Source organism: Giraffa tippelskirchi, chromosome 8, assembly GCF_054371585.1.
Source record: "Giraffa tippelskirchi isolate mGirTip1 chromosome 8, T2T-mGirTip1v1.2.pri, whole genome shotgun sequence".
Classification (NCBI taxonomy): domain Eukaryota; kingdom Metazoa; phylum Chordata; class Mammalia; order Artiodactyla; family Giraffidae; genus Giraffa; species Giraffa tippelskirchi.
In genome coordinates this window covers 121,174,902-121,202,286 of record NC_137282.1, presented here as the reverse complement: position 1 = coordinate 121,202,286, position 27,385 = coordinate 121,174,902, and the positions used below count along the sequence as shown (strand labels likewise).

At 40.2% G+C, this 27,385-nt stretch overlaps 1 protein-coding gene across 1 annotated transcript in view; it reads right to left on the bottom strand.

Annotated features, from left to right (window-relative positions):
- The window catches only part of COL21A1 (collagen type XXI alpha 1 chain), a 201,884-nt gene that overhangs the window by 74,952 nt on the left and 99,547 nt on the right, over window positions 1–27,385 (bottom strand). The window contains exons 13-14 of the mRNA XM_081524368.1: window positions 15,542–15,595; window positions 15,397–15,450 (exon numbers count right to left, since the gene is read on the bottom strand). Of these exons, the coding sequence (XP_081380494.1) occupies window positions 15,397–15,450; window positions 15,542–15,595 (108 nt within the window). The remainder of the gene's footprint in view (window positions 1–15,396; window positions 15,451–15,541; window positions 15,596–27,385) is intronic.

The following is a 27,385-nucleotide window of genomic DNA, read 5'->3' as shown; positions in this document are numbered from 1 at the left end:
TACATGACTCCTGGAAAAACCATAGCTTTGACAAGATAGACGTTGTCGGCAAAATATGTCTCTGCTTTTTAATATACTGTCTAGGTTGGTCATAACTTTTTTCCAAGGAGAAAGCATCTTTTAATTTCATGGATGCAGTCACCATCTGCAGTGATTTTGGAGCCCCCAAAATAAAGTCTGTCACTGTTTCCATTGTTTCCCCCTCTATTTGCATGAAGTAATGGGACAAGATGCCATGAACTTGGTTTTCTCAATGTTGAGTTTTAAGCCAACATTTTCACTCTCCTCTTTCACTTTCATCAAGAGACTCTTTAGTTTTTCTGCGCTTTCGGCCATAAGTGTGGTGTCATCTGCCTATCTGAGGTTATTGATATTCCTCATAGCAATCTTGAATCCAGCTTGTGCTTCCTCCAGCTCAGCATTTCTCATGATGTACTCTGCATATAAGTTAAATAAGTAGGGTGACAATATACAGCCTTGACGTACTCCTCTCCCGATTTGGGATCAGTCTGTTGTTCCATGTCCAGTTCTAATTGTTGCTTCTTGACCTGCATACAGATTTCCCAGGAGGCAGGTCAGGTGGTCTGGTACTCCCATCTCTTCAGGAATTTTCCACAGTTTGTTGTGGTCCACACAATCAAAGGCTTTGGCATAATTAATAAAGCAGAGATAGATGTTTTTCTGGAACTCTCTTGCTTTTTCAATGATCCAGCTGATGTTGGCAATTTGATCTCTGGTTCCTCTGCCTTTTCTAAATCCAGCTTGCACATCTGAAAGTTCATGGTTCAGGTACTGTTGAAACCTGTCTTGGAGAATTTTGAGCATTACTTTGTTAGTGTGTGAGATGAGTGCAATTGTGTGGTAGTTTGAGCAGTCTTTGGCATTGCCTTTCTTTGGGATTGAAATGAAAACTGACCTTTTCCAGTCCTGTGGCCACTGCTGAGTTTTCCAAATTTACTGGCATATTGAGTGTAGCACTTTCACAGCATCATCTTTTAGGACTTGAAATAGCACAACTGGAATTCCATCACCTCCAGCAGCTTTGTTTGTAGTGATGCTTCCTAAGGCCCACTTGACTTCACATTCCAGCATGTCTGGCTCTAGGTGAGTGATCACACCATTGTGATTATCTGCATCATGAAGATCTGTTTTGTATAGTTCTTCTGTGTATTCTTGCTACCTCTTCTTAATATCTTCTGCTTCTGTTAGGTCCATACCATTTCAGTCCTTTATTGAGCCCATCTTTGCATGAAATGTATCCCTTGGTATCTCTAATTTTCTTGAAGAATTCTCTAGTCTTTCCCATTCTATTGTTTTCCTCTATTTCTTTACATTGATCACTGAGGAAGGCTTTCTTATCTCTCCTTGCTATTCTTTGGAACTTTGCATTCAAATGGGTAGATCTTTCCTTTTCTCCTTTGCCTTTCACTTCTCTTCTATTCTCAGCTATTTGTAAGACCTCCTCAGACAGCCATTTTGCTTTTCTTTTCCTTGTGGATGGTCTTGATCACTGCCCCCTGTACAAAGTCACAAACCTGTCCATAGTTCTTCAGGCACTCTGTCTGTCAAATCTAATCCCTTGAATCTATTTGTCACTTCCACTGTATAATTGTAAGGGATTTGATCTAGGTCATACCTGAATGGACTAGTGGTTTTCCCTACTTTCTTCAATTTAAGTCTGAATTTGGCAATAAGGAGTTCATGGTTTGAGCCATAGTCTGCTCCCAGTCTTGTTTTTGCTGACTGTATAGAGTTTCTCCATCTTTGGCTGCAAAGAATATAATCAATCTGATTTCGGTGTTGACCATTTGGTGATGTCCATGTGTAGAGTCTTCTCTTGTGTTGTTGGAATAGAGTGTTTGCTATGACCAGTGCATTCGCTTGGCAGAACTCTGTTAGCCTTTGCCTAGCTTTGTGCACTCCAGGACCCAGGAGAAAGGAGCAATGACCCCACAAGAGACTGACCCAGACTTGCCTGTGAGTGTCCAGAAGTCTCCAGCGGAGGCATGGGTCAGTGGTAGCCTGCTGTAGGTTTGAGGGTGCTGAGTGTAGCAGTGCATGCATGGGACCTTTTGAAGGAGGTCATCATTATCTTCATTGCCTCCACCACAGTTTGGCTCGTGTAAACAACAGGGAGGGAACACAGCCCCACCCATCCACAGAAAATTGGATTAAAGATTTACTGAGCATGGCCCCACCCATCAGAACAAGACCCAATTTCCCCTTCAGTCTGTCTCTCCCAGCAGAAGCTTCCATAGCCTCTCATCCTTCTCCAACAGAGGGCAGACAGACTGAACCCACAATCACAGGAAACTAACCAATCTGATCACATGGACCACAGCCTTGTCTAACTCAATGAAACCATGAACTATGCCGTGTAGGTCCACCCAAGACGGACGGGTCATTGTGGAGAGTTCTGACAAAACGTGGTCCACTGGAGAAGGGAATGGCAAACCACTTCAATATTCTTGCCTTGAAAACCCCATGAACATGAAAAACCATTCTCAAATTCTCTAAATTAGTAAAAGTTGCTTCAAAACATTCTCTTAAGCTGGACATGATGGTTTAATAAAAAGAAACTGCTTCTTATTAATAACTAATCAATGAATGCAGAAAGGGCCATGACTAAAATAAAATTGTGGATGATGCTACAGTCTGGAATCACAAGTCAACAATACAAAATTACAAATAAATATTTGCTGTTGAGAGAATTATTCTACCAAAAGAACCACAAATCTGGACTAAAAGAGACTATGACTGTGCAAAACCTTAAAACAAAGTTACCCTGTATCACCACTGCTTTTAATGTTTTTCTAGCCAGTTTTTACTAGCCTATGAATTAAGACAAAATATAAAAATAAAAGAGGTAAAACCTGGAAAGAAGAGTACAAAATATATTTAATTATGATTACCTATTTGCCAATATACCTATTACCTTGAAATAACTGATAAGAGAAATCAGTTAATTGCTGTTCTAAAAATTAACATACAAAACAGTTTCTATATGTATAAACAATAACCAATATAAAAATATATTAAAGAAAATGTTCCACTTATAATAGGACCAAAAGAGACAAAAATTCCTACATATAAACTTAGGTAATGTTGAGAACCAATACAAAATAAAATTACAATATTATTCCATTGAGTTTTAAGATTGAAATAAAAAGAAAGGTAAATCACAATCCTGAATAGGAAAACTCAGTATTGAAGTTATACTAGTGCCTCTAAAATTAATCCATAAATTCAAAGGAATCCTTATTAAAATAGAAATAGAAACCTCAAAAAATTGAAAAAAAGATATGGGATTTTATCTGGAAAAATAAGCATGTAAGAATAGCCAGGAAAAGTTTGATCATAAAGAGTAATGAAGAAGTACTAAGGCTGCCAATATTAAATCACATTATGAAGTGACAATAATTAAACAATTTGGCCATGGAGAAGATGTAGACAGATAAGTGGAACAGAGTGAAAAGCCAAAAACAGTGGACCCAAAAGAAAATGGAAATTTAGGAACGGTGATGGTTTTTAAAATAAATGGAGAAAAAAGTAAAATTTCATAAATACTGTTACAGCAATTGGCTATTCTTTTAGAAAAAAATGGTAAAAATATGAATACTCATCTAACTTGACTCCAAATACCAAAAAATTTTAAGATTAAAATATAAAATAATAGAAATTCAAAAAATCAAATCTTGAGTAATTATATTCAAAATGTTAGAATGCTGAATCTTTCTATATGGTACAAACATAGGAGAAAAGAAGTAAAACTTACATATATACATATATATATACACATACATTATATATACATATTTTAAATTTCTGTATGACTAAAATTCTAAAAAACAAATTAAAACACATAATATAATCCAGGAAAACTATTTTAACACAATTGATGACATATAAAAATCATTCTTAAAAAAGATGAACAGCCCAGAGGAAAAAAATGCATATAAATAAAAATCAAATTGCAGAAACGTAACATTATTTCCACTATTATACATTGGAACGGGGAAGGCAATGGCACCCCACTCCAGTACCCTTGCCTGGAAAATCCCATGGACGGAGGAGCCTGATAGGCTGAAGCCCATGGGGTTGCTAAGAGTCGGACACGACTGAGCGACTTCACTTTCACTTTTCAATTTCATACACTGGAGAAGGAAATGGCAACCCACTCCAGCATTCTTGCCTAGAGAATCCCAGGGACAGGGGAGCTGCCATCTATGGGGTCGCACAGAGTCGGACACGACTGAAGCAACATAGCACACAGTGGAAGTGACAAATAGATTCAAGGGATTAGATCTGATAGACAGAGTGCCTGAAGAACTATGGATGGAGGTTCGTGACGTTGTACATGAGACAGGAATCAAGATCATCCCCAAGAAAAAAATTCAAAAGGCAAAATGGCTGTCTGAGGAGGCCTTACAAATAGTTGTGAATAGAAGAGAAGCAAAAGACAAAGCAGAAAAGGAAAGATCTACCTGTTTGAATGCAGAGTTCCAAAGAATAGCAAGGAGGGATAAGAAAGCCTTCCTCAGTGATCAATGTAAAGAAATAGAGGAAAACAATAGAATGGGAAAGATCTCTTCAAGAAAATTAGAGATACCAAGGGAACACTTCATGCTAAGCTGGGCACAAAAAAAAGAACAAAAAATGGTGTGGACCTAAAAGAAGCAAAGATATTAAGAAGAGGTAGCAAGAATACACAGAAGAACTATACAAAAAAGATCTTCATGACCCAGATAATCACAATGGTGTGATCACTCATCTAGAGCCAGACATGCTGGAATGTGAAGTCAAGTGGGCCTTAGGAAGCATCACTATAAACAAAGCTGGTGGAGGTGATAGAATTCCAGTTGAGCTATTTCAAATCCTAAAAGATGATGCTGTGAAAGTGCCGCATTCAATATGCCAGTAAATTTGGAAAACTCAGCAGTGGCCACAGGACTGGAAAAGGTCAGTTTTCATTTCAATCCCAAAGAAAGGCAATGCCAAAGAATGCTCAAACTACTGCACAATAGCACTCATCTCACACACTAACAAAGTAATGCTCAAAATTCTCCAAGATAGGCTTCAGCAGTACCTGAAGCGTGAACTTCCAGATGTGCAAGTTGGTTTTAGAAAAGGCAGAGGAACCAGAGATCAAATTGCCAACATCAGCTGGATCACTGGAAAAGCAAGAGAGTTCCAGAAAAACTTCTGCTTTATTGACTATGCCAAAGCCTTTGCTTGTGTGGACCACAACAAACTGTGGAAAATTCCTAAAGAGATGGGAGTACCAGACCACCTGACCTGCCTCCTGGGAAATCTGTATGCAGGTCAAGAAGCAACAATTAGAACTGGACATGGAACAACAGACTGGTTCCAAATCGGGAGAGGAGTACGTCAAGGCTGTATATTGTCACCCTACTTATTTAACTTATATGCAGAGTACATCATGAGAAACGCTGGGCTGGATGAAGCACAAGCTGGATTCAAGATTGCTGTGAGGAATATCAATAACCTCAGATAGGCAGGTGACATCACACTTATGGTCGAAAGCGCAGAAAAACTAAAGAGTCTCTTGATGAAAGTGAAAGAGGAGAGTGAATATGTTGGCTTAAAACTCAACATTCAGAAAACTAAGTTTATGGCATCTGGTCCCATCTCTTCCTGGAAAATAGAGGGGGAAACAATGGAAACAGTGACAGACTTTATTTTTGGGGGCTCCAAAATCACTGCAGATGGTGACTGCATCCATGAAATTAAAAGATGCTTTCTCCTTGGAAAAAAGTTATGACCAACCCAGACAGTATATTAAAAAGCAGAGACATACTTTGCCGACAATGTCTATATAGTCAAAGCTATGGTTTTTCCGTCAGTCATGTATGGACTTGAGAGTTGGACTATAAAGAAAGCCTAGTGCCGAAGAGTTGATGCTTTTGAACTTTGGTGTTGGAGAAGACCCTTGAGAGTCCCTTGGACTGCAAGGAGATCCAACCAGTCCTTCCTAAAGGAGATCAGTCCTGAATATTCTTTGGAAGGACTGATGCTGAAGCTGAAACTCCAATACTTTGGCCACATGATGCAAAGAACTAACTCATTTGAAAACACCCTGTTGCTGGGAAAGATTGAAAGCAGGAGGAGAAGGGGACAACAGAGGATCAGATGGTTGGATGGCATCACTGACTCAATGGACATGAGTACATGAGTTTGAGTAAGCTCTGGGAGTTGATGATGGACAGGGAAGCCTAGCCTGCTGCAGTCCATGGGCTTGCAAGGAGTCAGAAATGACTGAGTGGCTGAACTGAACTGAACTGAACACTATTTCCAAAATCATATGACAGAGTACTTTACCTTACTCACTAATAAAGAGTTACAAATCAAACCAGTATCATTTTGAACTCATAGTAATTAAAATCATACATTTTAATGAGTATCAGTGTTGAGAAAAGTGTGGGAAAAGATATTTTCCGCATACTTGTTGATAGAGTACACAGTTTCTGGAAGGTAAACAGATAATTTGCAGTATGGTTTGCAGTATTTAGTTACGAATTTTACCCTTTCATTCTCTAACCAATTCCACCTCTGAGAAATTTTCCTATATATACTCAGATAAATTTACTCAGATATATTTTCCTAGATATACTCAGAAAAATTTACTGAGAAATACATACAAAGATGTTCATTACAATCTTGTTGATAATATACCCATACTAAGGAACCACAGCATCCCTAAATTAGAGGCTTCTTAAATTGGAAAAGAACAGCCCCTATAAGTCTGTAGCTGTGATTAACCTTATATTTACAGTTTCACTCACAAAGCCTTTTTGAATTTTCAACTTTCCACTAAACTCCTTGAGTTTTATTCAGCTCTCATCTTTGGCACATAATGCCAATAATCTCTCTTAAAATAGTTCTTTGTATGGGTCATGTGCTTTATTAGACCCCAGTCTCCTTGAGAAAAATATCCATTCTCAGTGCATTCCTATTTTGTCTTAGTAGATGTGATCATTATTTATCAATATTTATATTCTCTCTACTTCTAAGCATATGGGGGAAACACACTTTTCTGACACTTGAAGTTGGTGTGGTTTACAAAATTTGTTCTGGCTAAATAACAATGAATGGAAGTGACTTAGGAACAGCTGTTTGATTCTCCAGGGACCTGGTAGCATAATTAGTTATAATCTAGAGGGTGAAACTTCTGTTAACCTGAGTCTGCTAAGAACTTAGTTTAATTTAATGAACAATAAATCTTTTGTTTTAAGGCATCAGCACTTGGGATTTGTCTGTCATTGCAGCATAACCTACTCTGTCCTAGCTGATGACTTAATGATGATTCATGATAATTTATTGAATATATAAAATATTTTTATTTTCTAAAATACAGTAAATACTCAAGTCCTCCAAGAAAATTCCAGTAAAATAATTATTTTGAGGAGTCACACTCTTTGTTTCCACTTAGTTTACAAGAGATTAGAATCAAAGAGAATCCAAGATGTCATTAAGATAGCTCCATTTTCTCCAGGTTGCCTCCAGCCCTCTTATGACTGATGAACATGCCTTTGATGAGACTGTCAGTCTGACAGGTTGATTCAGAGTCACAGTCTCCAAAGTTAGGTTGAAATGACTTCTTCGAGTAGTGAGAGAACATGAAAACTAATATTTTAAAACTCTCATTCTTTTAAAATTTCCATGTGTCTCTGTGTTTTTAATGTATACAATCCTTTGTTCAGTAACATAGTGTATAATTCATACATATATATGGGACTATATGCCCAAAAGTTTTTCATTGCAAAGATTTTACAGTTTAAAAGTTTGACGAACTAAGATCTAAAGTGAACAACCCCTTCCTTCTCAACAGTGATTTTTTTTTTTTCTTTCTTAAAGATTTATTTCTGAGATACGGCAGAAACATCTTACAGGTACACATGGAAAAGTAAGATTATGAATCCACTCGCATGGCACAATCAGTGCAAACCATCACTCACCGCTCCAGCCTCCTCCTCCCCTCCCCTTCTCCCCCTCCTCCCCTTCCCTTCTCCCCCTCCTCCCCTCCCCTTCTCCCCTCCTCCCCTCCCCTTCTCCCCTCCCCTTCCTCATCCCCTCCCCCCTCTCCCCTCCCCTTCTTCTCAGCTGCTCACAGGCATCAGGCCTTTCCACACTGCAGCTAATAGAGCGAAAAAGGAATAATCACACTGTTAAAAAAGATTCTGATCAAAGCAAAAAAAAAAAAAATAGGGTGAAAGGAAAGCCACACTGAGCTAAAGACATTTTATTTCAACCCCCAATTCTTGAGTAAATTCACGCAGATGACAAGTTTCTCATTTCTCAGTTTCAACCCTGTAAAATAGGGATCACCTAGCTCACAATTACTGTAAAACAGGCAAAACATGACTTATGCTACTAACCTTATAGGACTTTTTGTGAAGAGGCATGTGATAGAGAAAGCATGTGGATAACATCCACGCAAATGTGTCTAAAAATAAAGCAGAAAAACGTACATACAACAGTAACACCTTCATGCATCCAAGATAGTACAAGTCTTATACCTCTTCTTTGCTTCTTATCCTCTTAGATAAAAGGAGACACTAAGTGTCACATGGGCTCAGGCCATAATGATTTACTGGTAACTGTTTAAATCTGCTAGTATGCTCCCTCTCTAACAGGGGCATTCCCTTGGGCTTGGGGGTCACCATTGGCCACTGCTACTATAGCATCCCTGCCACAGTTTATCAGTGACCATAACACAGAGCTCACTCAAGTGAAGACAAGAAATAAGAGTCTGAAATCAAGAAAATATGAAACATTCTGTAAAAATTCAACAAAAGTTTTAAGCTTCCCAATGAAAGGAAATGAAAAGGAAACAGGACAAGAAGTGGTAGAGTAGCTAAGAAATGAGGCAGGACATAGAATGGATGGTTCCTCATCATAAACTGAGAGGCTGAATTCACTATAGTGCCCTACGAGGAAAGAGGGTGAAGGATCAGGAAACAATCAAGACTTTGCAAAAGCATCTGCAGACATAGGGAAAAACAAAACACACAGGTCAGCACCACATGGATGGATGGGAGGGATGTTCAGCCAAGCCTGACTCCAGAGAACATTTCTGGAGGGTCCTGCTGCCTTGGAAGAAAAGCTTGTAAGGAAAGGAGGTAGGAAAGAAGGAAAATGTGGTACCACTTCCTCTATAAAAAGGAGAGAAAGTTTTTCTAAAAAATCCTTGCTTATAGCAACTTCACGATTTCTCCAGATTCAGATGAAACAAAATATTTTATTAGGAAAAAAGCATGTGTAGATATTTATTTCATAATACTTTATTATTTATTCTATGATTTATAACATATAGTTATGCATGCATGCATGCTAAGTCTCTTCAGTCATGTCTGACTCTTTGCAACCCTGTGGACTGTAGCCCACCAGGTTCCATCTGTCCATGGGATTCTCCAGGCAAGAATACTACAGTGGGTTGCCATGCCCTCCTCCAAGGGATCTTCCCGACCCAGGGATCAAACTCACGTCTCTTACATTTACCTGTATTGGCAAGGGGGTTCTTTATCACTAGCACCACCTGGGAAGCCTCAACATACAATGATACCAATATATGCTTATCACTGATATGTATATATATTTGAAACAGAAATTGATATTCATATTCATTTATATTTAATAATAATAGAATAATAAACTCTATTATTGGAGGAGAGGTAGGGCACGGGGTTGAAACTGGGACTCTCCAATATCTAGAGATCAGAGAGAGAGAACGACAACTAAATCATGAAAAGGGAACCAGTGAAGGCAAGAGAAAACCTAGGGACATGTGGTCCCAGAAGCCAAGAGAAGAACAGTTCCAAAAAGAAGGCAATAGACAGTTGTGTCAAATGCTGCTAATAAACAGCAGATAAACAGAGATACCTGAAAACAATGACTCCTGGCATTTAAAGAGAGGGGGAACTGATGTTCTAACCATGCAACATAAGGTTAGGATTGGCGACCCACTGTGGGGGCTCAAGAGGCTGTTTGAGTGTTTACACTGTGATGGGAAACAGAAACAGGGACAGCTGAAGGAGGCTTTGTAGTGGGTTCAGTTTGGTTCGTTTCTGATGGGTCACGCCTTGGGTGATTGGGAAAATTTAATGAGGAAAGAACAAACTAGCCATGTGATCCAGCAACCCTGCCCCTGGGCATGTAAGCTGGCAAGACTATAATCTGAATAGGTGTCCACACCCCTGTGTTCACAGCAGTACTACATACAATAACCAAGACATAAGAGCAGCCTAAGTGTCCATCAATACATGGATGGATAAAGAAAACATGGGGTATATCTATCTATAATGGAATATTACTCAGCCATAAAGAAGAATGAAATAATGCCATCTGCAGCAACATGGATGAACTTAGAGATTATCACACCAAGTGAAGTAAGCCAGAAAGAGAAAGACAGATACCATATAATATCACTTATATGTGGAAACCAAAATGTGACACAAATGAACTTATCAATGAAACAGAAACAAACTCACAGACACAGAGAACAGCCTGGTGGCTGCCAAGGGGGAGGGGGCGGGGGAGGGATAGAGTGGGAGTCTGGGATTAGCGGATGCAAATTGTTATTTATAGCATGCAGAAACAAGGCCCTACTGTATAGCACAGACAGCTGTACTGAATATCCTGCAGATAAACCATGATGGACAAGAATATGAAAAAGAAAGCTTATATGTATCACATCGTGTGAAACATATGCATGCATGCCAGGTTGCTTCGGTCAGGCCTGACTCTTTGTGACCCTATGAATTATAGACCACCAGGCTCCTCTGTCCATGGGATTCTCCAGGCAAGAATACTGGAATGGGTTGCCGTGCCCTCCTCCAGGGGATCTTCCCGACCCAGGGATCGAACCCACTTCTCTTATGTCTCCTGTATTGGCAGGCTGGTTCTTTACCACTAGTGCCACCTGGGAAGCCCCTAGAACAAATATGTATATATACACACACACATACACACAACTGAATCATTCTGCTCAGTCATTCTGAGTCATTCTGCTGTAAAGAAGAAATCAACACAACACTGTAAATCAACTTTATTTCAATCATTTTTTTTTTAAAAAGAAAAAGCTTGTGACTCAGAAGAGCAGGACTAACGAATAACACAGTGATGGAAAAGGGTAAGACCTAGAGCACATATGCGGGCCGGGTGTTATACAAGGACGGTTCATCCATGGCAACAGAAGAGAGGGCAGAACAGAAGTGACGGTTCACCATGGCAACAGAAGAGAGGGCAGAATAGAAGTCCGCACATATCAACGAGGGTAAAGGGAGTGAAACAAGACTTACGGTATTCCTGAAGGTGCAATACAACACTAAGAGAAACAATAATGGATAAACTGATTTACAACTTTTTTGGCAGTTTACAAATCACCAAGATGATCATGGTCATCATCCCTAGTTTACAGTGTTTAATTCTGGTCAAGCATACACATGGCCTTAGTTAGTCTTCACAACAAGGCTATGAAGAAATACTTATAGCCCAACTTTCTAGATTTGGGAAAACAGATTTAAAGAGATTAAGAAGCAGGACTAGGAAGGTTAAGCAGTCTGAATTCAGGGAACAGCCTGAAACTTGTCACTGCATGAAGCCTTCCCCCACCTGGCAACACGCATGGGCACACACCCACGTTTGGGCCACGGGGCTATCAGAAATCTCCATGGGCAGATCACTCTCCCCAGTTAAGAAAGAAGGAAAAGAAGAAGAAAGACGTAAAAAGCGGCCCCTTCCTAAGCCAGTTCTATTTCTCCCTCCTATGTCATTACTGGTTTTGTTTCAATTTTTTAAAAAAATGTGTTGTCTTCAGGAACACTGCTAGACGTAAAGCCACTGGAATGCTGAATTTTAAAATATTATTCCTTAACAACCCTTTCAGCTTGGTCCTTTATTACTATTCTGAACATATATATATTGGAGTTTCTTGATTATGTAATAGATATCACTGTAACACCACTCCAGCTTTTGCCTTTCAAAGATCAGATAATGAGGCTTATTCATCTAAGAAAGGCTTGCTCAACACATGATGCTCTGATATGATGCTGAGAGCAACTGGAAAAGAGATCCTGAAAGGACAATTCAAGTGTTTGATGCTCTAATGAAGGTACTAAACAAAATGTATATAATTGGTTCCATAAAGATACCTTAGTTAGAATTAAGATATATTTTTTCTTAAACCCAGAAAAACCAAATGATGAATTTGAACAAAGTCTGGCTAGATTAAAAAAAATTATTACTACTTCCTGTATCTCCAGAATTGGATTTGCCATACAAAGTTTCATATTCAATTAGAAAAACCCACAAATATACATCAGGTAATCAACTCAGCTTAATGTGTTTTAACGAAATATATTTCTCCACATGATTTAAATATATCAGGCTTCCTTAAGGTTTGGGAAGTGCTTTGAAATAGTTAAAGTATTTCTTAGAGTCCAAAGAATAGCTTTGGACCAAAATCATCAACTGAAGACCATTTGGTGGATAAGATGGCCTCTTAATTTTGTAAATTCAGGGAAAAAGAAACCATACAAAATCTATACACATTCTCTTGCCTGATATGTGAGGAACAAATGTTACAGTCAGCAAGAAAGTGCATATAATTTTAATTATCTTAAGAGGAAACTCCCATGGGAGTTTTCAGTGGAAATCCACAACATGGAAATTATTCTGGGAAAATATCCCCATAGAGAACAGTACATGTGGAACAATCCCCTGAAGGCCATGGGTGATGCCTGGAAAAAGTGCCCTGACTGACCACAAGTCAAGGCCATCCCCAGGGTATGTTTTCAACCTTCCCTTTGCTGAACATTCTGGAGAAAGAACCAAGGAAAAGCCTTTAAATCACTAAATTATTGTAGCTCTCAAGTAAAGAAATTCTCAGAGCCACATGAGATGTCAGGAGGGAAGTTAAGGGCAGCGCATAGGGACTTTAGGCCCACAGTTATGTCCACCAGAGTTGACGCCCAAACAATGAACTTCAGAAAACAACACTGAACAAAATCACTACTAGGCTGAAAACAGAGAAATTGATATAAACGTACATCTTATTCATTTTGTCTTCTTCATTAGAATATATGGCTTTGTGAGAGTCATTCACTTCTATTTTAAAGATAATACAACAACTCAAAATGATAGAGCAGGTAGTTCAAGATGCAACTAATAGAATTATTGTTCTTTTTTCCCCGATTTTTATTTTATTGGAGTATAGTTGATTTATAGTGTTGTGTTAGTTTCTGGTGTACGGCAAACTGATGCTGCTATATGTATATACATATATGTATGTGTGTGCATATATATTTTTTTTTCATATTTTTCCATTATGGTTTATCAGCGGATATTAAATATAGTTCCCTGTGCTGTACAGTAGGACCTTGTTATTTATTTCTCTTATTAGCAGAGCTTGCATTTGTTAATCCCAGCCTCCCGCTCTCTCCCTCCCCCACCCTTCCACCCACCCCCATCCCCACTCCCACCCCCGGCAACCGCAAGTCTGTTCTCTGTGTCTGTGAGTCTGTTTGTCCTGTAGATTACTGTTCTTTATTCTTAAATAAGGTGTTTTACTCCAATTCTTTTATGGTGAATGAATAAAAATCCACCATTTAAACCCAAGTCAACACAAAAATATTTAAATAAATATATTCATTTATCCATTCCTAAATACATTTATTCATGCATGCATACTTTGATACATTCACCCCATGCCTGAATCAGGCTACTTGTGAACACATTAAAGAAACAGTAATGACTCTGTAGACTAGAATAGAGTGAGGTACCCGGCATGTGGTCTTGGAACAAATATCTGCAGCTTCCCAGTGGGATCCCTCATTCTTGTAGAGGAGTTGGGGGTCTCTCATGATAGCCTAGAGCATACAAATACAAAATATCTCCATGCCTGTGGGCCTGGCCTGCTCTCCATCACCTCCTAAGATGCACCTTCATCATTTAAAATAGGCAGAGATTGCCAGTGGCTAAAAACATTCACAGAGGCCCAGGTCCATTGAGAGGCAAGAAGATTTTGTACCATTTCTTCCAGAATTCTATCAACTGCTGGTGTTGCTTTGTCTTCCCTGGCTCCCCTGACATTACAGAGTTTCCCTGACCTACTCCATCTTCTCTGGATCTTTTCTGGTCACTAACTGTCCTGTTTGCCCTAACACTTCCTGCCCAGGACACATGCCAGCCACGCCCACGCAACATCCAAACCACAACCTCATTCCTTAGTAAACAGAACACAACAATAAAACAACAAACATTTATTTAAGGAAAATCCTGTACCAGGGACCACACTAAGTATTTTTCATATGTTATCACACTTATTTTGTGATATAAACCTACAAAGAAATATCCATTGATTCAACAAACAAAATAAGATTCAAAGACATCAAATCACATGCCAAGATCAAACAGCTTGAAAGCAGAACCCTCATCATGAGATCTGCCAGGGGGTCCATCCAGAGACAGTACTTAAGCAGCTACAATTTCCTATAACCAGTATGAGCAACCACAAAGATATAAAATGGATGGATTCCAGATCAGTGTTTCTCAGGTGTGAATGCCATGCACATTGCTTTTAAAAGGTAATCATTTTGCAAGGATTGTAGCTAGAAAACAAGCTCAAGTTTTCATCAAGTTCAAGCAGCAGAAGAGCCTTCAAAGAACGCAGAAACAAGATTGTGCTTTAGGAATTAAGCCAACAAATCATCATGGGGATCCAAGCAAATTCAAATGGCCATCTTGGATGTGGACCAGCTTCCTGGATCCAGGACTGGACCCTTGGGGAGGTACTAAAATATTGAACATATTTAAAGAACATGGTTCTTCCAATTTAAAAAAGAATGAATAAATAAATAAAATACCCCCAAGCACCTAAAATTAAAAAAAAAAAAACACTCTCAACAAAAAATAAATTAAAAAACATGGCAAATCTCAGAGCTGTAGAAAAGGAAAGTCAGAGAAGTGTCTGCACCCACAGAATCCCTACAGGAGAAAGAAGTCCATCCAGCAAGGCTAAAATGGGTTTCCATTGTGGAGATGGATAAGTGTCTATAGGTGACTTACCTGGGAACATACTCCATTCATATAATTCTCTTCTCTCTAAGAAGGCAGCTCCCTCCGGAGCTTAACCACAGAGAGAGAACGCGGCACCAGGGCAATGCAAATACCTGTGCCATCGGCCAGTGGTCATCTAGGGATAACCACTTTGTTCTAGCAATAAAAGCCTCCTGTGTGCTTGATCAGCCCCTGACGTTTCAGAGCCAAAACCTTGGAATTCACCAAGACGAACACCATTGAATGGGGGTCATCACAGGTAACAGCCTTTGTCTTTGAGTGACTGAAACAACCAGATACATTTTGTTGGTGTGTATTTACCTTTTCTCCATCTCTCCCAGGTTCTCCTTTGTAACCTGGCAGTCCTTGTGCTCCCTAAATTAACCACAAAATAAAATTCTGTTAGTTATATTCTTTGGTTCACTAGAAACAGCACTTCTAAAATATGTATACACAGACCACGTACTTGTATTCCTGGGGAGCCTGGAACACCTGGGGATCCTGCTATTCCCTGATATCCCTGAAGAGAAGGAAAAACAAGAAATAATTATGTCATCTCATTCACAAAGAGCGGCCCTCCATTTCAATTTTCTTTTTGGTTTCACCATGCAGCATGCGGAATCTTAGTTCCTTGACCAGGGATCAAACCTGTGTTCCTTACAGTAGAAGCACAGAGTCTTAACCACTGGACCACCGGGGGATTCCCAGCCTTCCATTTCAGAATTCACTCTTTCTCACATTTCTCACACCTACAACTTCACTTCATGACTGTTTAAGAAGTTTAAGAAACCACAACTACAGAGGGGCAAATGCTTAATAAGGAAGGCACATCGTCCAGTCTTTAGGAAAATGGTATTAAATATCTCTAGCTCAATAAAATTATCGAGAAATGCTTCACTGAAAAGGAAGGCTTTGAGAGGGAAATACAGAGTCAATGTTCAGAGCACCTGGAGAAACGTTCTGCACATTAGAAACACATTCAATGTATTCAAAAGAAAAGCATCTAGGATTGGAGGATTAAACAAATGTGATACATTTTAAAAGTACCTGATTATGGTCACCTGGAATAAATTATACCTGGATGAATGCTATTCTCAGGATAAGTCTATAACAGACTTTGGGTTGCCTATTTAGAAAGTTCACTCCATGAACATGGTTATGATGTGTCCCCCCACCTCCCAAGGCTGAGCTGTCTGCTAAGGTCACTTTCAAATCCATTGGGTCCCACCCATACTTCCAGAATCTGGAAACTTGGTAAAACACAACTTTTTCAGACAGATGCAGACTGTTCGATCTTCACTCCCTGCACGGCCACTAAACTCCAAAACAAACTTTGGACCCTCAAGGCTTGTCCGAGTTTCCCAGGATCAGCGTCAGGTTGACTTGGACCACCTGGCACCTGCAAACATTTCCCTTCCTTATTCACATCCCATCTTTCTCAGACTTTACTGTTCAGTTACAGTTTTCTATTGCCAACGACTATTAACACAGATCTCATGAATGTCTCCAATAACACCCTCATTCTTCAACCCAAAATCTTCCTTCCCATGGGGCTATTCATGAGTGTCTGCATGGATCTTTGTATCCATGCAGTCACTTGCCAGTACATTTTCAGCTGCAATTTTAGAGACATCAGAATACCCTGCTTTTCCATTCCAATTTTCAAACATTCCTCTTACTATCCTTTGCTAACTCTAATAACAATAATAGCAACAGTAATGGTACCTCAGAAAGATCAGTCTCAGATTATTATTTTTCTCCTTTTATATACACTTGCATTTCTCATTTTGTAAAATGCTCTCAGCTACTCCCAGAATGGGGGTGACTATAATTTCTATCATCAACCATCAGTCCTTCCCCATTTGCTTGTTCACGGAATGTATCATTATGCTTTCTCCAGTATTCCTTAAACTCATATATTTCTCTTGAGTCCACTGGCCCCATCTTTAAACCTTTTACTTCACCCCATGAACAAGTCTCAAAACAAACCTCTTCAAACTCCATACAAAGCAACCTGCAATTTCCAAACCCACCATCTGCTCTCTAGGATGGCACTGTCTCTGTGTCACTGGATTTTGCCCCCTTGAGATGAAAGACAAAGAATCATTTATTTCTATATATCATTGAACAGATCATCTGCTACATATTTTGTCAAGCAAACATTGGAAAAATTCACCTCCAAGTCATCCACACAGAATGCAAGTGTAAAAAATCTCTTTCCCCAAGGAACCATGTTTGCTTGTGCGGCTTCTGGAATTGAAACTGTTAGTAATGCCACGTGGTTCATGCTCTCATGATCAGGGAGGAGAAAGAAAAGCAATGGACACAGCTTGTTCAGCTTGGAATCTCTGCCACTCTAGTCATCACTGAATTTCCTTCTCTCTACCTTTGGAATCAGATGGGCCTGGGAGTGCATTTCAGCTACCACTGCTAGCACGTGCCTACACAAACCAGGTGCATTAAAAATGCCCCCACTCAGGATGCTCTTTACATCCTTCAAAACCCTGTGTGCACCATCTGGAGAGGGTGACATGACTTACCACATGCTACTATTATTGGAAAAAAATAATAGTACCAATGATTTATGCAGTATTAATCATGTTCTAGACTATATACTGCATATATGTTAATCCACTTAATCCTCACAGCCATCTTTTAAGGTTGGTTCTACATTATCCCTGTTTGCAAATGAGAAAAACTGAGAAATTGCCTAAAGTCACATAGCTAGTAACTAGACCAAGCAGGTAGAAATACCCTCTCATCAAAGGCTTTGTGGCACATCCGGTCCTAGGATTCTAGAACAATTAATCAGATTCAAGAACTCCATGTGCCAGACTAGTTTGATCATATTTTTATGGCTTTATTTTTAGTAGCTAACATTTATTGCTTGCCTAGGATGTGCTGGTATTATTATTAGCAGTATAATCATTGGCTGCACAGCCTGAGAGATCCTAGTTCCTCAACCAGGGATTGAGCACACGTCCCCTGCAGTAGAAGCATGGAGTCTTAACCACTGGACCATCAGGGAAGTCCCCAGATGTGTTTTGAATTGCTTAGAATTCTGAGCACCCAGAGGAAACAAATGTTAATAAAATTCCTCAAAAGAAAGTCACCATGGAAATTGACTATGTATCAAAATGATTGGTCATCAGCAATGGTTCTCACTTAATGAATTTTTGCTTTCACATTTTTCAGAAGTTAAGCCAAATGTCATATGTGCTTTATTACTTTTTTCAGAAAGTTAATCTTTAGTAGATCAAAAGCTGCCATGGCATCTCTCCCCTCTGAGGAAGGAGTAAGTGAATATGTTACATTTTAATGGATTAAGGCAATGTGGAGATACCCCAGACACTGTTCCCAGCTCACCTCTGACTCATAATGTGACCTCAGGCTCACTCATCACATCGCCAAGTCCTGGGAGGCAACACAGTGAAGTGGAAAGACAATGAATTTTAAAACTGGAAAAGACCTGGGGCTGAATTGTTGCTCCTCCCTTGACTTTCTGCGGGACTCCGGCTAAGCCATTTTACAGAGCTAAGGCTCGCTTCTGACCATAAACCGGAGTAATAATAAATCAACGGACTCACAGGTGAAACTGTCTGGCAGGTGTTAGAGTCTCAGTAAAGGTGAACTTCTTTCTTCTCTTCAGACTCAGTGACTGTTGGACAAAGCCATAGATCGCTTCTGCAGAACCGTATTCTTTAGTTTTAACGGCCACCGTCCAAGCATGAGGAGTGACAAGGCTGGGCATTGCATCGTGACTGAAACTTTCTTCAGCACATGTACAGACCCAATGCTGGACATGTAAACACGGTCTCCGTGCATGCGCATGTACAGACCTAATGCTGGACATGTAAACAAGGTCTCCGTGTGCGCGCATGTACAGACCTAATGCTGGACATGTAAACAAGGTCTCCGTGTGCACGCATGTACAAACCTAATGCTGGACATGTAAACAAGGTCTCTGTGTGTGTGCATGTACAAACCTAACGCTGGACATGTAAACAAGGTCTCCATGTGTGCACATGTACAGATCTAATGCTAGACATGTAAGCAAGACCTCCACGCGTGCACATATACAGACCTAATGCTGAACATGTAAACAAGGTCTCCGTGCGTTTTCAGGTGCCTGTTTGCTTTGTCTTTAGAAAAACTACAGTACAGGAATAATCAGTGCTTGCCACTATATAAGAACCAGCTTACTGCTGTTTTCTTAACATACAAGATGCATTCTTGAAAACTTAATTGTATCAAGAAGCTCAAGGATTGTTTTAGCGGTAGAGGAAGCATGATTAGCAACAAAATAAAAAAAACCAAAACCACATCCGAGCTGGGGCATCCCAAGGCAAATCACCAGGAGAAGTTGGATGAAATTCAGTAAAACAAATTTTGGACTAAAAATCAGGAAAATAAAGGTTAACGAGGAGGAATATTACAACATAGAACACTTTCCAAGAGGAGCAAGAAATAAAACATTGCTTGACTCATAGCAGGGTACATTAAAAAAAAAAAGCCCTGAAACAGGACAAAGATAAGGTTTTTATATATCTTACTGAGTTTTTCTTTTTATGAATACAGGTGTTTCTGTATTTTCTTGTAGAACTGCCACTTTCACATTATCATAGACCAATTAATACCAGTCAACATTAATTTCGCCCTTTTGCAATTTTAGCAGGTCTAACTCCCAACTGCAAGATTTCTGAGAGTATGAAAGTCTTTTCCACGTTCACACAAAGTCTCTTTGTAAATGAGTCATTTTTTAGGAAAAAATATTCTTGCTGCCAAATTGCAGGGTTGAAGAATACAGAATCAATTTGCTTTCTTCCATGATTCAGAGTCCTGATGCTCCAGGAAAGATGTATAGCTTTGAAAAGGAAATTAAGAAAATAAAATCACTGTGCAAGGGTCACAATTTCTTTTGAGCCCAGTTCTAATCATAGCATAAAATATTCTGCCAATCTAAATGTATAATTTTGTTTCAGTAATGAGGATAGTCATTGGTTTCCTTTAAATACTCTAAACTTAAAAATGAGAATGAAATCTAGAGAAATCTCTTTGGATGTCACTCCCATTTTTAAATGTAAAAAACAATGTGATTTAAATTTTACGCTATTACATAACTTTCTTCAGCGTTTCCCAAATTTCCAATAGAGTCTCTTCGGTACCCAGCCAGGGTAACTAAGCAACCAAAATCAAGTATATACTTTTAATGTGTGCTGTGGATTCTTCTGGGCAACTCAGTTCTACACACAACTAAATGTTCTACACAATTACATTCTAACAATATTCATAAAACTGTCTTTCCAGGTGTATCGACTATAGAAATTAGTTTGTCACCCGTCCCAAGGAGTTCATAGGCTTTAACTGATTGCTAAAATGACTTGATAAATAAATCACATGAATATCTATAATATTACACACACACTGAGCTCTAAGAAAGAACCATGATGCTGCGTGGGGTGAAGGGTGGGCAGTCCAGGGAAGCTTCCTGAAGAGACAGGCTCAAAGGAACAGTCAAGGAAGCACAGTGCGTCAGGGGGAGCCGTTCAGCCTGCCCTGCGGTGGACAGGATGAGCCACATCCCTGAGAAGAAAGACGAGAGAGGACACAAGGAAGCAGGCTGTGAAACAGGACCGGCGAGGGCAGACGGAAGCCAAGTGCACAGCACTGTGGGCGCGCTATCCAAGCCACTCAGCCAGGGGCTCACAGTCAGAATGGGGCTCTGCAAAGCTTACCCGGAGGACAGATGAGAGGGGGCAGGAAATGCATGAAGACAAAGTGCGAGCTTCCTGCAGGGGAGAGGATGAGAGGTGGAACCCCGAGCCTACTCAGGGATGTTTAGTCTAACCTGAAGGTGGGGAACAGGAGGTGAGGGCTTTGGAGTTTGTGGCATGAAGGTTTCTGGCTCGTGCAGAGACATGGCTGATGCTGCCATTGACTGATGGCCTCTGGGGAAATACAGTTCCATTGGTTATCAAATATTAAGCAGCACAAACATTAGAAAAATATTTTTATGGACTAAAAAAAAAATAAATTGAATGACAGTCACAGGAGGAAAGCCTAGAGCTTGAAAAGGCTATTTCATTTATGGAGACTTGTTTTTTATAATCCACCTACTTCCAGAAGTATTTTTAGTAGGTTGGTGGCTAACATTGAAGGGCATAGAATCAATGAAACTATTTCATACAGGGCAGAAAGGGAGAAATGATTGCACAGAGGCAAGAGAGATCATTTTAGAGGAATGAAAACCTGTACTCTTGATTGGAATGGTGATTAGACAGGTGTATACATTTGTCAAGACTTGAAATGAGTGTATTTTGTATTTTATCGTAAATAATCTATACCTTTATAAAACTGACTTATAAAGGAAAAAGAAGTTACATGCTTTTGAGGAATAAAAAATGGAATTTCTACTTCAAATGAAAGCAAGCTACATTTACTATACAGATCTTCTTTGACTTACACTGGGATTAAGTCCAGAAAAACCCATCTTAAGTTGAAAATACCATAAATTGAAAATGCACTGAATACACCTAACCTACGCAACATCATGGCTAAGCCCAGAAGACTTAAACATGCTCAGAAGACTTCTGTTAGCCTGCAGTTGGGTAAAACCATTGTACTGCATATCACTAGTCCAGAAAAAGATCAAAATTCAAAGTATAATTTCGACTGAATGCATAGCGCTTTTGTACCATCTTTTTAAAAGGTTGAAAAATCATTAAAACATCCAAAGGTGGGGAGTGGGCAGCAACATCTGTAAGTGAAACTTAATCTAAATCTAGTTCTCCCTGCCTTAGATAAAGGAATGGAAGATAATCATAAAACAACACCATCCACTTTCCCATAATAATTTGCCTTGAACTAACCATGCCTTCCTTTGACAAACAATCTCTGCAGATAAAGGTCTGTTCTGTTCTCAGATTCACAGATTCAATTAAACTTAGATAAATTACTTCATTCTCTGAATGGGGTTACGCTTAAAGTTATACTAAGCTATTTAGAAAGGAGAATGCACAACTTTTAAAGGTAAGTGGTACCATGTTAGTAATTATTATAACCTCAAAGTAATCATTATAATCTCTATAATTATGCTTTATGACCAATCGTTCCTCACTCCATTTCTTGCTCTGCTGCTATTTTTTTTCATAGTACTTCCCACCATCTAATATTCTTTACTTATTTATTATTTCATAATTGTGAACTTATTATCTGTCTCTCCCCAGCAGTATGTGAGCTCCAAAACAGCCGGGTATTTTTTCTGTTTTGTTCATTGCTATATTCCCTTAGCCTAGAAGAACACTCAATGAAATACCTAGTATGTGAGTGGAAGAATGAAAAAAACAAATAAACAAGAAAACATATAAACATTGTGTCCAACTAGTCACCACTACCTAGGGCTCTAAAAATAATAGTGGAAACAGCTCTGCATTCAGACAGATTATAATCAAAAGAAGATACAACATAGGCATGGATTGGCCTTTAAAATCACAAGTGCTAAAAAAAAAAAAAATTACAAGTGCTAGATGTGTCACCAAACAATTCCTTAATTTAATTAAAATATACAAATAGTTTTCACATATATAATGATTATGCACAATCATTATTATTGTACATACTACCTATAATATATAAAATAGATGTAATCTATTTAAGAGATGCATGAGATAAACATGGAAAGATTCATATGCGAGATTTACATATGGGGTGTGTTGAAAAAAAAATGAAGTAGCTAATCCACTAAGCTTTGTCTAGAAAAGCTTTATAGAAGAGGTGAGTTTTAAGTAACATTTTATTAGAAAAAGGAAGATAAACTGCCCAAGCGCTGTATACTTCACTGAGGCAAATGGTCCCTATTTGAGTTTATGAGTGAGACTTCTGAGGATGTGTGTGCGTGCGTGTGTTTAGTGGCAGCAGAAGACAGTACGACCATAAGCCTGTTTGGTGAGGAACACAGACTGAGGGGAAGGGAGAGTCCAGGTAGAAACTGTTCTGTCTAGAATGTCCCCAACACTTCATAACAAGGCCACTTCTTGCCATTCTCTTTCCCAAGCTCCATCACAGCCATTCCTTTGACTTGTTCGCTAACATCTCCCATTTTCCAGAGCCCCCATCTCCACAGCACCCAGCCTCCAGTTCCCCACAGCCCTTAAACGACTGAGTATCCCATTGGTACCATATTCAGTTCAGAGTCTGAAAAGGAAAAAGCATAAAAAGCTTGCCTCCTGGGTCCTATTACTAACTATCCCCCAGCCCCTGCCAAGCTTACTCTGCAGGCCTAGTATTCCTCCCTCTCCTCCCATTCTCTACCACCATGCTGGAGGGCTGTGGAGTTTGAGAAGAGCCTTCTCGCTGGGACTACACCTGAAGCTCAGGGACTCCCTCGCCCCTTGCAAGCTCGTCTTCTGAGCTGACTCATTTCTGAGTGAATTCCAGTTCCTTCGTACCTCTAACCACATCCAGCACTCCAAAAGCAGGACTGCAGTCTTTCTTAATATTCACATCATACATTACCAACAATGCCAAAAGTCACATTAGCCTTTTAAGTCACACATTACATATGTTAATTCCTCTTTTGACAAGGTTAAATTTAAATGCCATGTCCCAAATATTCCGTTTGAATTTCAGTCTGTTAGAATAGCCATCCTCCAAATTGGCCAAAGTTATTTGGATCTTCATGTCAACCCAAACGCCAAAATAAATTCCCAAAATGAAATCAAGAATCAAAAATTCTTGAAAATCATATTAAGTCAGTAAACATAGAGTATCAAATGCTAAAAAAAAAAAAAAAAAAAAAAAAAAAAACACCCTGGAGGAAACAGCAAAATACTTAATAGTGGGGAAATTTTACTCTTTTGTAAACCAAATAAAGAGAACTATTGACAATATCTATAGCAAAGGCTTCATTATCCTAATGTATAAGAATTGCATTAATTGGGATCCAAAAATACAAGAAAGGACAGTTCATAAAAAGAAAACTCCCTCTGAATGCCAGACTCTTACGTTCAGCCATCCACTTACAATTTCTGCTTGAACATCTAACATATAAATCTGCTCTATCCAAAAGCAAAGTCCTGACTCCCCTTCTCCAATCTTCTCTGCCCCATCCTTCTACAATACTAGATTCACCCTTGTCTGCTCTTTCGCAAACTCATGTCTGAAGCATCAGTAAATCCTGGGGGCCCTAACTTCAAAATACCCCCAGAAGATAAGCAGTTCCCTTGCCCTCACTCCTACGGACCCGATGCCAGTCACCCTCATCTCATTCCTGGATTATTTCCTGTCTCATCTCCCTGCTTTTGCCCTTATCACCCTAACGTCCATTTTCCATTTTCAACTCAGAAGTCGGAGTCATTTCCTTTACAAATAAGCGATATCACATCACTCCTTTATTCCAGACCCTCCCATGGCTCTTGAGCTCATTCTGACTGAAACCAAAGTCAAGTGGTCACAAGAGCCTGCAGGCTCTAAGAGACCCCTCCTTCCTCCCGCCGACCTTTCACCTTCACCTGGAGGACCAGCCCCATCCCACTACGTGTGGCTCGAGAAGGTCCTGTAATTCAGAATTCCCCATCTGTGCTAATTGCCGCTCCTGTAAGGTCTAATCCCTGGAGAGAGCCACCCTTCTTCTGGCATCTGTGGACCACTCAGGGACAGGCTGAGAGGGGCAGGGCTGGGGGACGCACACAAGGCTGACCTCTGGACCCACCACTCTGGACCCAGCAGACGTAGTGCATGGCCATCTTCCTGGGTCAGTTCTGAAAAGAAAGTGTGAGTCACTCACTCGTGTCCGACTCTTTGCAACCCCATGAACTGCAGCCCACCAGGCTCCTCTGTCCATAGAATTTTCCAGGCAAGAATACGGAGTGGGTTGCCATTTCCTTCTCCAGGGGATCTTCCCCATCCAGGGATAGAACCTGGGTCTCCCACATTTCAGGCAGATTTGTTACCCTCTGAGCCACCAGGGAAGCCCTCAGTTCTGAAGGCCAATATGGAGAATCTTGTCCAGAAACCTGAAGCTTGGTCCAGCTCACCTTTCTCTCTTAGCAAATGTGATGACTTTGATAAAATCTTAAAAAATCAGCATTGGAGAGAAACTGGGCCTCACTGGGCACCACTTTTTTATTTTCCAGACAGAAAAGCTGAGACCCAAGGAAGCAAAACAACTTTCAAAAGCAGAGAGCAAAACGGCCCCAGATCTTCCCAACAACCAGCCGGGGCTTTGGGTTCAGGGAAGTACTTTCCTTCATGAAGAGGAATTAATGATGACAGAAAAAAAAGACAGAAACGAGCACCATAAAAACAAAACCTTCTACAAGATCACAAAGTAGGCCCATAATGTTTCCCCAAATGGCCGTCTTTCAAAAAACCCAATGTTCATACACAGCATTGCAGAGCCTTTAATAGCTGTCCTACTCTTAAGAACCTAACAGAATACATAAATATTTCCTCTGCCTCTCTTTTGATAGTGTTGAAACAGTAAAATAGTAATACATTCAGACACTGTGCTGAGAGAAGTTATTTAACTGATAGAGAAATGAGAAAGCAGTGGAAGGATTTGAAGGCAACTCTTTAAATCTGGTCAAAGGCATTTTCCTGATGAAAATTAGTGTTTCTCCAGAGTGGAATAATTTCCTATTTAAAGCTTCAGTTGACTTGGCCTGGTTATAATGTGAAAAAGATTCAAATTGCTGACTGAGGGGGGTTGCACAGAACCAAATCCAAACAAAGCAGAATTCCCTTCGAATTGTTCCATCCAAGTTTCCTTGGCCAGATGGCTCCAGTCACCAGCCAGAGGCCCCACCCACCGCGCCCCACTCCACTGCTGGCCCTGGACACGCACTAATGACCCTCAGCTGCTCTGGCGCCAGGCTCACTTTCTCCTACTGCCTGGCCACCCAACCTCACATCTCCTGTAGAGAGCAAAAGACAGGGGGAGGGAAGATATTTAAGAAAAAAAGGTATCCCTTTGGGTAAACAGGATTGGTGGTAGGGTATCAGTTCCCATGGCTGCTGTAACAAATCCCCCCAAACAGAGTGCCTTAACACACACATTCTCCTGGTTCCGGAGGTCAGAAATCCATGATGGGTCTTAGGGAGCTAAATTCTTGGTGTCGTTGGGGCTGCATTCCTTCCAGAGGTGCCAGGGCAGAATCTGTCCCTTCGCTTGCCCAACTCCTAGAAGCTGCCTGCATCCCTTGGCTCAGGGCAGCTCCCTCTGATCTCTGCTTCCATCACCCACAGCATCTCCTCTTCTGACTGACATTCCTGCCTCCCTCTTATGAGAACCACTGTTATGACACTGGGCCACTCAGATTAGTCAAGAAAACGTCTTCATCTCAAAGTCTCTTTTGCCATGTAAGGTACCACATTCACAGGGCTTGGAGTTTAGGATGTGGACGTTATTCTGTCTATAACAGTGAGTTTGTTCTTTCTCTTACATCAGATATTACCTGATAGTGTCTATCATTTAATGTTAGACGCTACAGAGCTATAGCTATACACACACACACACATACACACACATAAATATCCATGTACTGAATGAGATGAGACAATAAGCCTAGTACAGTTTAAATGAGAGTCACACAGTATAACATCCAAAGTTATTGTATCAGGCTGTGTGTATGCTAAGTCACTTCAGTCATGTCTGTCTCTTTGTGACCCCATGGACTGTAGCCTGCCAGGCTCCTCTGACCATGGGATTTCCCAGGCAAGAATACTGGCGTGGGTTGCCATTTCCTTCTCCAGGGGATCTTCCTGACCCACCGATTGAACCCGCCTCTCTTGGGTCTCCTGCATTGGCCGGCGGTTCTTTACCACTAGTGCCACCTGGGAAGTCTAATTGTAGCTAACTTCCAGTGGTAAAAAGAGCAAACTAGAACTGATAACCTGTGGAACGCACTCACCTCTCAATACTTCCCAGGACTTTGTAAGCACTAAAAAGACAAAAGCCCGAATCATTTGGCAGTCCTGTCTGCGGAGCTCCATGTCACTGGGAAGGCTCAGCAGATGAAATGTCTCTGCTTTGGAGCCGGGACAGCACTGCACCTTCCAGCAACAGGAAGAGGGAAGAGTGTGTCCCATGGGAGGGGTCTCCAGACAGACGGCTCACCTTCATAAAGCCCACCTCCCTCTGTGTGATCACCATGGAACTCCCCCTCCAAGTGGGGATGAGGCAGTGCGCTGAGGTCACGTATTAACACACGTAGCTGTCCTGAGAAAGGGGTGGGGTGTAAGAGAAATGACAGGTACCTAACAGGAGTGGATAGAGGAAAAGGGGGAGATGTTAGGATTGAAATCTACTCAT